Source organism: Chaetura pelagica, unplaced genomic scaffold (assembly GCF_000747805.2).
Source record: "Chaetura pelagica isolate M959 unplaced genomic scaffold, ChaPel_1.0 scaffold222, whole genome shotgun sequence".
Classification (NCBI taxonomy): domain Eukaryota; kingdom Metazoa; phylum Chordata; class Aves; order Apodiformes; family Apodidae; genus Chaetura; species Chaetura pelagica.
Genome location: NW_009952711.1, coordinates 277,671 through 287,603, shown reverse-complemented (window position 1 = coordinate 287,603; position 9,933 = coordinate 277,671). Strand labels below are relative to the sequence as shown.

At 51.3% G+C, this 9,933-nt stretch overlaps 1 protein-coding gene across 1 annotated transcript; it reads right to left on the bottom strand.

Annotated features, from left to right (window-relative positions):
• Window positions 1-6,580: 6,580 nt before the first annotated feature.
• LINGO1 (leucine rich repeat and Ig domain containing 1) lies at window positions 6,581-9,135 on the bottom strand. Its single transcript, XM_009994359.1, has one exon. It carries the CDS (start codon window positions 8,793-8,795, stop codon window positions 6,954-6,956), a length of 1,842 nt encoding a protein of 613 aa, XP_009992661.1. The 5' UTR covers window positions 8,796-9,135; the 3' UTR covers window positions 6,581-6,953.
• Between the last annotated feature and the right edge of the window lie 798 nt (window positions 9,136-9,933).

The following is a 9,933-nucleotide window of genomic DNA, read 5'->3' as shown; positions in this document are numbered from 1 at the left end:
GTTATTAAATATCATTACTAAGTGACAAAACTGCGTGGAGCACTTCAGGCACACACAGTGGCTGGAGGAGGGATTGTTTGCAGTGCCAGGGAGATGAGTGACAGGTGAAGGTCAGAGATGTCTCTGCTGGGCTGGCTCCAACTCAGCTCATCACTTCAAGGAGGCAGGAGGGATGGGTGGTTCCTCGGGGGAGAGAAACAGGTTTTCAGGGAACCTCTGTGTGACACCAGGGGACTTTAACATGCCCAAGCATGGGGTCCCCAGAATGGGCTGTGTGTGAGGCAGGAGGACCTGTGCAGGCCCCAGATCCTCCTCTTCTTGTGTCACCCCATTCTTTAAGGGCTGCAGCATAGGGCAGAGCAGACTCCTGTCCATCAAGGTGGAGCTGCTTGGAGCAGAAGCTATTGTAACATCTCTTGCAATTATTCTTCTTGCTTGGTGCTAGCCAGAGAGAGCTGGAGATGAAGGACCTTTGAGAAGGCAGCACCCAAACCAGCACCCCAGCATCTCCAGGCAAGCTGCCTGCTTGCTTTTGGTGCCTGGATAGCCATGGAGCTCTGGGGAGGAGTGGGCTTTAGTGCCAGGGTCACAAGCTGAAGAGCCAAAAGGCACCTGAGGGGCAGGATGGAGGCAGAGGTACCTCAGGTGACCATGGCTGGAGTGGGAGCTAAGGGATGGTGAGTCATGGAATCATCTGCTTGGAGCAATCACAGCCCGTCAGCAGAGCTCAGAGCTCGCGTTTATTTAAGGCGAGGTGGCCTAGTTTCATGCTTTTAGTGGAGTCCCTAATTATTCCTCAATCTTTGTAGTGAGCTAATTAGTTTCGCAGCACTCAGGGCTCTCGAGGCTGGGGAACACGGATGGGCTTGGGAAGCATAAGCTGGAGGGATGAGGAGGGGAGAGCTGGTGGAAGATGGCAGACTGGCAGATGGGAATGGCTGGGAGCAGGGCAGGGTTTGGAGAGCTGATGGTTGATGGTCTGGGAAGGATGATGGAGGAGGGAAGAGCCATAATTTCATGTCAGGGAAGGTGTAGGAGTGTAATAGCACCAGGAATGGTGATGAAGTGGCAGGTAGTAATTGAGGGCATTGAGGAGAGTGGTGGGGAGGGAGCTGGTCCATGGGAGAGCAGCTGCAGGGCTCAAGGGTGGGATCCTTCCTGGAGGGGTGCAGAGCAGGGCACACAGCAGTTGTCCTCTGACATGGTCCTTCCTAGGACAGCTGTCTGTCCCAGGGTGCTGCTGAATCTTGCAAGACCAACAGTGTTTCCTAATTGTTCCATCTCTTTTCTAGCTTAGTGATGACACCAAGGAGCTGTGCTGGGGGATGACAGCCTGGTCACTACCACAGGGAGCGGGATGCTTATCTTCCCACCTGATCAGAGCAGGTTTTTTTGGAGAGAGCCACCAGAGGTAAGGTAACCTGCACTGGTAACCAGGTCCACCATGCCCCCACGTACACAGTCCTCTCTGACTGGTCTTTGTGTGCTGATACAGGGTTGTGCTCCAGAGCCCAAGCTCCCTGCATCTGCCCTGCAAGCCTGAGGAGCACAAAGGTCTCATTCCTGTTCTTGCTGTCAGTGGGAAGCTCCCAGTGGCCACCAAGTGCAGTGTGTGACAACTCTGAAGTGCCCTGGTGGCCATGGATTTATTAGAGTATTATCCTACTAGTGCTCCAAATGGTGTCATCTGTCTTCTAAACTTTGCACTTTATTTCAGGGAGAGAATTTAGTATATCCAGGCAATATCCTGTAGTTTTAGCATATGATAAAACTGTGCTGGGAAGTGTAGTTTTATTGATTTTGTTATTAAAGTGCCACTGGAATAAATTTGCTCGTATGAATGAAATGTCTTATTACCTGGATCGTTAACAGGCACATGATGAAATCTCTGGAGGGGCTGGAGCTGCCTGGTGATGAGGACCTGAGCTGGAACAGCTGACAGGGACCCATAACTGCCACCCTGCTCACCCTGGGTTCCCCTGAGACCCTCAGCACCTGCCCGAGACTGCCAGAAAACTCTGCTTGGAAACCTCAGGAGGGAACAAACTGCAGTGGTGGGGGGACACTGTATTTTACTCATGGTTCATATTGGTCCTCTGATCCTTTGTTCAGGTAAGTACATTTTTTAAAGGGAATTGAGGAAAAAAAATCTTTCACAGGGCAATATTTCTTCAGTACCACCTGTAATGAGGGTAGATTGGGAAATGAACCGTTCCCCATTACACTAGGACCTAACTGCACATCCATGCTTTCCAGTTAAAATTTGATTGCCTTGAATCCTGCAGATTATAGAAAATAAGAAAAAGACCTAGTAGAATTTATGGGTTTTAATTATAAACCTATAGAATCACAGTAAATCTATCATATGCATGCATGGACCCAGAAAAAGGAGGAAAGCAATAGGCCTGTTTTTTTCCTGGTGGAGCTGCATGAACCCATGGCAGGACTGGGGACATGGGGAGCAGGGCTGCTCCCCCAGCCATGTTCTCTGGGGTGTTGGGGCATCCCAAAATCTTCCTCTTCCACTATGTCCTGCAAAAACATGGTAGCAGGGATGGCACTGCAACACCCATGAGGCTGGAGAGCAGGAGGAGTGAGGAAGGGGGAGGTAGGAAAAGGGGGACACAAGGCAAGAGGGTGGGGGAAGAGAGGGAAGGGATGGGAGAAAGGACAAAAGAGGTGAAGCCTGAAGGTCTTCCCCTCCTCCCCTCCGTGCCACTTTGCTGCTCACTGCAGAGGGAGCAGGATGGGATCCTGCCAGGCGAGCAGGGAGGCAGAGACATCAGGGAGAAATGTGTGTGTGGAGGGGGGGCTGTGGGAAGCACAGACATGATGGGGAGAGAAGAGCACCTGATGCAGAGAAATGGCAGCAGAGCAAGAGAAACACATAGAAAGGCAGAAAGTACTTTAAAAAATAATTTTAAAAAAAGAGCAAGTGATAAGGAATAAAAAAGGGAGAGAGTGAAAAATTGACTCTCAAGCAGAGATAAGAGAGAGAAGTTAGTGAGAAAAGTAGTAAAGTTAAGTGCTGACAGGAGTGGGGGAAGGCAGCAAGGCCAGGCAGCACAGCAAGGGGCTGGGGGATGCAGAGGAGCAAGGGAAGGGCCTGATAACCCCCACTCCTTGCTCCTGAGTAGGGGCAGGTACAACTTCAAACATGGCTTTCTGTGCTGCCACGTGCCCCTGGTGCTACAGCAGAGGAGCTGAGAGGGTGAGGGAATTGCAGAGGAGGGGCAGGGAGTTGAGGGGTGTGAATGTCTCTCCTGCAGGATGCTCCCAATTCCACTCCTGTTGGGGCAATGCAAGGGGAAAGCTGGGTGCCTGCCACAGCCCACGGCTTTGGGGGGGTGGTGGAGCCTGGTGAGGAGGGACGTGCTTGGGGCAGGTGATGTTCCCAGGCTGGAAGTGCTGAAACCTTTGTTCTCCTCCCTGCCACATCCCGACTCAGTGCCTGTCATGGAGATCCCCGTGGGGCTTGGATGTAGGGGAGGTGAGGTGTGTTTCACAGGCAGCCTCCCCTCCTTTTCATAAACCCATCTCTTCCTGGGGTTTTTTCTGCCTCTTGTAAGCTGTTTTATTAAGTGCTTTTTATTTATCCTTATTAAAAAGAAAACAAGTGAGAAGAGCTGTCTGGCTCTGACACACAGCCCATGGTTACCTGAAGAGCAATGCTGGAACCCAGCCACTGCTCTCATCCCTGATTAAAGTGCAGAAGAAACACACTGTACATTTCAGCGAAGGAGAAAAAAGGAGTTTGTTCTTTGGGTTGTGGTGTGTTTTTTTTTTCCTATCCTTGCCAGCCATAAAAATTGCTGAGCTGAGATGCTGACCAGTTGTGAGATGCTCTTTTTCTGCTCCATCCATCTGCTTTAATCACACAGTGACTGAAAAAAAAATGATTACCCAGTTCACAAAGCATCAAAGATTAAAAAAACTGGTATGGATAATAAAGTGTGTGGCAGGCAGGAGTGCCACAGAGCATGGGGCAAGCTCTCTAATGAGGGAGTCTGAGCTTCAGCTCCATGCAGGTCAGGCAGCACAGCTTCACTCCTGGGAGGGTTTTGAGCTGCAGAGGCAGTGGGTCTGGGGGCACATGTGGCTCTGGGGGCAGGTCCCAGGCTGGGAAATAGCCTGCACTAGCACAGCCTGAGACATTACACAGAAAAGTTTCCCTCTTCTTTATTTAAAACTCTTTTTTTTTTTTTTTTAACAGTGAGAGACTTGATCCCTCCCTTTGATTGCTGGGACGCTCTCTCGTGCTGCAAGTACCTTGTTGTTGGACATGGTTGTAGGGTTTTTTTAAACTGTGTGTGTTGAATTAGCTTTTTTAATTACAGCTTTAAAAAAGGGTAACTAGAGTCAGTTAAGGAGCTCTTTCTTTTTGCTGGTGTTAATGGGTCCCCAGGAACATGGAGAACCCCCTCCATCCACCTCTGCCATCTGTTGAACTGCTGATTGCCAGTCTTGAGGAAAACTGAGGTTTCTGCACCCAACATGCTGCTCACTCGGCTGTGCTCAGCTTGGCATCTTCCTCCAGAGGGCTGAGCCCTGGGCACATCCCTGTCCCTCCCAGGGGAATGCTGCTCCAAGCTGCTGCTCAGGGTTCCTGGAGCCTGGCATGCCAGCTTTCAGCTTCGGGCAAGGTTGGTGTGTGTTGCTGTTGGTAGTTTTGTATTTCACTCCCTGCAAATGTTGGTTAAACACTGGTGGGAGGGGAAGCTGCTAAGAAGCATTTTGCTTTGGCTCTTTTAAAAAGCAAAACAAAAGCAAAAGGCTTTTTGAAAGAAATGTTTTGGTTTCAAAGTTATAAAGAGAAGATGGGTTAGAGATGAGAAACTAACAAATCAAAGCTCTGGAAACCTGCTGTGGAGAAAGAAACACAAAATGTTTTGTTTGAAGATGAATAGAAAGCTGAAACCAGCAAAAACTTCCCCGTCTCTACGAGCACAGATGTCTCAAGTTGGTTCTTCTAGATTGGAAGAAAAGCAAATCCATTCTTTTCCTGTCAACACTCCAGGTTCCTGTTGCATATTTTTTATCCTCCTGTAGTGACTTTGATCCCTGAGGATTCCATAAGTGCTTTACAAAGCAAGTATGCAAATCTCAGCTCATCTGCCTCAGAGATGCCACCAAGGCTGGTGGGCCAGGATGCCACTTGCCCCTGCAGTGTCATCAGCCCTGGTGGCAGCTGGGAAGGATGGGAAGCACCTCCTGCTTCAGTAACACACATAAAAACCTTGAGTGCCTGTATTACCACTGACTGCAGGGGTGTTTTGTGCTTTTGGCACAGCCAAGGGCTGTCAGGCTATGCTGGGGTCCCCAGACCATGGGACCAAGACTTGTTTCTCCTATGGGAAGGCTCCATGGGAGGGCTGGCCATGGCCTTCAACCCACTCTACACCTTCTCAAGGTTGGGAAGTTGGCACAGAACTGGGGAGGGGATGAGCTGGGCTGATGATACTTCTCTTATTTTCAAAGCTTGACTTGACACATCTCTTTCCCCATCATTCTCTGTCTCTTCACTCTCCCTCTGTGGTTCCTTTCCTGACTTGCTCCTTTTCATTCACCTGCTGTACTGCACTTCTGTGCTGAGCCTTTCTGCAGCCTGTGCCAGGCAGGTAGCTCTGGTCTCAGGGCACTGTCACACCTGTCCTGCAAAGGACACAAGGCTCAGCACAACCCTCCCCAGGGACCAGTTTAATGCCCATTCCTCCCCTTTTCCTCTGTGAGACAATACAAACCTCCCAGACCTCCTGATCCCAAGTACCAGAGTTCAGCAAAGGGAGGGCACTGCCTGGTGACCAGACACCACAGTGATGGGCATGCTGGAGGTGGCAGCAGGGCAGCCAGTGGGTTACAGCTGGCTCAGGCTCTGTGTGTGTTTATAAATGCATGTAATTTTATATTTATTCCTCTGCAAGCCTCGAAGCAACATTGCCTTGGACGTGCCTGAAGATGCCTGCAAGCCTGGCTGCTGCTCGGCTCCAACACCTACCATGAGACTTGTTGCAGGCAGGTGGGGAGGCAGGGGCTCCCTTGCAGGCATCCCTGCCTGCTGGGACAGCTGGTGAGAGCACAACAGCTTCTTCCCTGTGGAAGAGGAGACAGGCAGAAAGTCCTCTCCCCAGTGAGAGGCAGGAGGATCCTCAGGTGCCCCCAGCAGGGCTCGGGCAAAGCCTTCCCCCCTGTGCCCAAACCTGCATGTGACCAGCACCGCAGCCCCGTGCTGTGTGGGTGTAGAACAGGCTATAAAACCACAGCTGGTCCTTGAGGAAAAGCATCAGACTCCTCCGGGTGTGGTGCAGGGCCCAGGACAGCGCAGGAAGTGCCTTTGAGGGGAGCATGAACCTTTGGCGTCAGCAGGACATGTGGGACACTCGCCCTGGCCTGGGGGTGTTCTTATCGAGGTAGCTGGAAAATGCCTCCAGGTGAGAAAGTGGGTGAGCACTGGCCAGAGATACAGACTGGACAGATCAAGAAGTCAAGATTTTGCATTCCAGCTATCTATAGGAAATAGGGTTTTTTTATTATTTCAAGTTTTCATAAAAATCCATAATTATTGAAATCAAAGTTACAGAAGAAAGTTCGTAACTTTTTATTGATTTTATTTCTTTTTTCTTTCCTTTTTTCCCCCCCTTTGTTGTATTTCCCTCTCAGGGTTAGATCTGACACCAGAGTCAATCAGACAAAGTCCTTACAAACACAGGAGTCCTGAAAACACCAGCTGAATGTTTTCCTGGTATAAAGAAGAAGGGGGAGGAGGGAAGAGAGAGGTGGTGACAGTGCGGGTGCAGTGGGTTTGGAGAGGGACGGAGGACATGGTGAAGGAGAGAGAGAGAGAGGTCGGTATGTTTGTAGCAATGTTTGTTTTCTAATTATTTTTTTTTAATTTGTTCATTTGTTCTTTAAAAAAAAAAAACCAACACCATTATTATTTGCAAACTGTTGCCTGCTTAGATCATTTTCATGTTGAACTTGCGCGGCGCGTCGGCGGAGCTGATCCCCGCGTCCGACTTGCGCGGCACGTACTCGATCTCAATGTTGTGCTTGGTGTTGCCTTTCCCCCGGCTCCACAGGAACAGGAGCACCAGACAGAAGAGCACGACGCCCAGGAAGGAAATGAAGCCCATGGTGGTGGCGATGATGAGAGTCTTGATGTCAAAGGGGAAAGGCACGGTGGCGCGCGTGCTGTTGGCATCGCTCTCGTTGGGCTGGTTGGAGATGAAGGCGAAGGTCTTGTTGGGCTGGTGGGGCCAGTCTGGGGAGTAACTGCGCACGTGCAGGTGGGCCAGCATGGTGTCGTTGCCACCCGCGTTGCTGGCGATGCATAGGTAGGTGCCATTGTCCTGAATCTGGGCGTAGCGCACCTCCAGCGTGCCGTCAGGGAAGACTGTGAGCCGCCCGTTGGTTTTGGTAGAGATGAGGTGCTTCCTGGGAGACAGCCACATGATGGTGGGGGGCGGGTCCCCATCTGCCCGGCAGACAAAATGGACCGTGTGGCCTTCGTCCACGAAGATCTGCTGAGGTTTGCGGTCCCGTATCCGTGCTCGGCGGCAGGTGAAGTAGTTGGGCAGGAGGACGTCGGGGAAGTCTTTGAATTCCTTGCCCTGGACAAACTCGGGGGTGGAGCAGGTGGGCTGCTGCTTGTTGAAGTTCAACCTCCATCGCCGCCGGAAAACCCAGAGCAGCCGACAGTCACAGGCCAAGGGGTTGTTGTCGAGGATGAGCGTCTCCAGGTTGCCCACCGAGTGGAAGGCTGACTCCTCCAGGGTGGTCAGCAAATTCCCTGACACGTTCAGGATGCGCAGGTAATTGAGGCCACGGAAGGCGAAGGGCTCAACCGTGGTGAGCTGCCCTCCCACCAGCTGGATCTCCTGCAGCCTGAGCAGGTCATGAAGCATGGAGCCCTCGATGGTGACAATAGGGTTGTAGGACAGGTTCAGGAACCGGAGGTAAACCAAGTGCCTCACCGACACGTACGGGATGGACGTCAGGTTGCAGTGGGTGATGGACAAGGAGGTCAGGTTTAACCCGTAGAGGCAGTTTGAAGTCATAGTATCCAGGTAGGGCCAGTGTGAGATCTCGAGGACCTTGAGCCGGTACAGCCTTTTGAATGAGTAATCCCGGATGGTGTTAATGTTCAGATGGCGCAGCCGCAGCACGATCAAGCCGTGAAGGTGAGACAGGGCCTCTGTGGGGATGGAGGTCAGGTTGCATTTCTCCAGGGTCAGCTGCTCCAGGCTGTTGAGACCGCTGAAGGCTCGGTGGGAGATGTAGACAAGGTCGTTGTCCCCCACCTCCAAAGACTTGAGGTTGTACAAGTCCTGGAACATGTAATCTAGGAGGATCACAATTTTGTTCTCACTAATGTCTAGCTTGGTAAGGTTGCTGAGTCCAGTAAACACCCCCAAGGGGATCAGCTTGAGCCTGTTACTCCTGAGCCCCAGCGTCCTGAGGTTGAAGAGGTTGTTGAAAGCCCCAGGTTCAATGGCACTGATAATGTTCTCATTTAGCTCCAGCTCCTCCAGGTGAGGATAGTTGGCAAATTCATCCTGGTTGAGCGTCTTGATGCGGTTCTTGCCCAAGTCCAGCAGCTTGGTCTCGGTTGGGATCCCCTCTGGCACGACCATGAACCGCTTGCGGTGGCACAGGACGGCGCGCTCCTGGGCAGAGCACTCGCAGCGCGGCGGGCAGCCCGTGGCGGAGCCGGACAGGATGGATCCCAACATCAGCAGGAGGATTGGCTGCCAGCAGGCCAGGATTGGGCTGCGCATACTCGCCTCCCCAGCTACCATCCTATCTCTCACCTGCAGGTAACACAGGGGAGAGAAAGAGCAGGGTGGATGTAAGCACTTAATGGGTGTGACCACAGGAAAAGGTTCACCATCTTGGTAGAGCTGCTGTTAAGGAAAAGCAGAGGGTCTCATTTTTCCAGCTGAAATCCAGCCCTTCGGCTACAAGACCATCTCTCCTCCCCTCCTCCCTCCCCAACTTTTCACTTGCTGACTGAACATGCACGGACTTTGAGTGGAAAGCCTTGAGGAATCTGTGTCAGACAGAACTCACTTCCTCAGCTTCTTAAAAAAAAAAATAAATACTAAACACATCTATCTATATCCTATTTTAAGCTCTTGAAATTATTCAGTTCCCTGTAGATGGAGCCTGAATATAAAGGCTGCTTTGCAAATGCAGAGGAGCCAAGCGCGGGATCGAGCATCTGGGGGAGCCCTGTGTGGAGTCAGCTGGCGGGGGGTGTCCAAGCAGGGAGCAGTGGTGACAGCTCCCTGGGGACTGGTTCCCTTCCTCCGCAGCAGCCTGGTCTTGGTGTGCCCTGAGGGTCAGTCCTTTGTCCCCTGCCATGCCTGCCTGCAAGGTGCAGACCTGTCCCACTCCCCTCTGAGGCACCGCGACCACTCTCTGGATCTACAGCCTGACGTGAGGGCCAGAGCCCGTGGGGTAAGGGGGTCTGCCCCATCCTAGCTGGGAAAGGCCTGGCCTTCCCTGCACAGGGCTGGGAGACCCACTCTGGGTTATGTTCTGGAACCACCCCAGTCCATCAGCAGGCAGAACCTCCCTGTCATGCTGCCTCTTTTGCATTTATTTCCTTGTTGTTCAAGCTGTTATGAGGGATCAAATCATATTAATATTGCATATTAGATGTACAGCTACTCCAGATCGTGTTTATATCTATTGTTATGTGTACACTGCACTGCTTCCACTAATGCTATTTATGACTAATGCTGAATATACTGAATACATTAGTTCCATTGGCTCTGTTTGTATCCATCCATTATCTATCCTGTGCATTACTTCCCCTGCTCTGGCACTATTTATGGGCCTGGTACGCGTTCTGTGCGTTATTTCCACTGCATCTGTTTACATTCATCATTTCATACAGATATATGACTTTTGTTCCCCCCAAAAATATTTAAC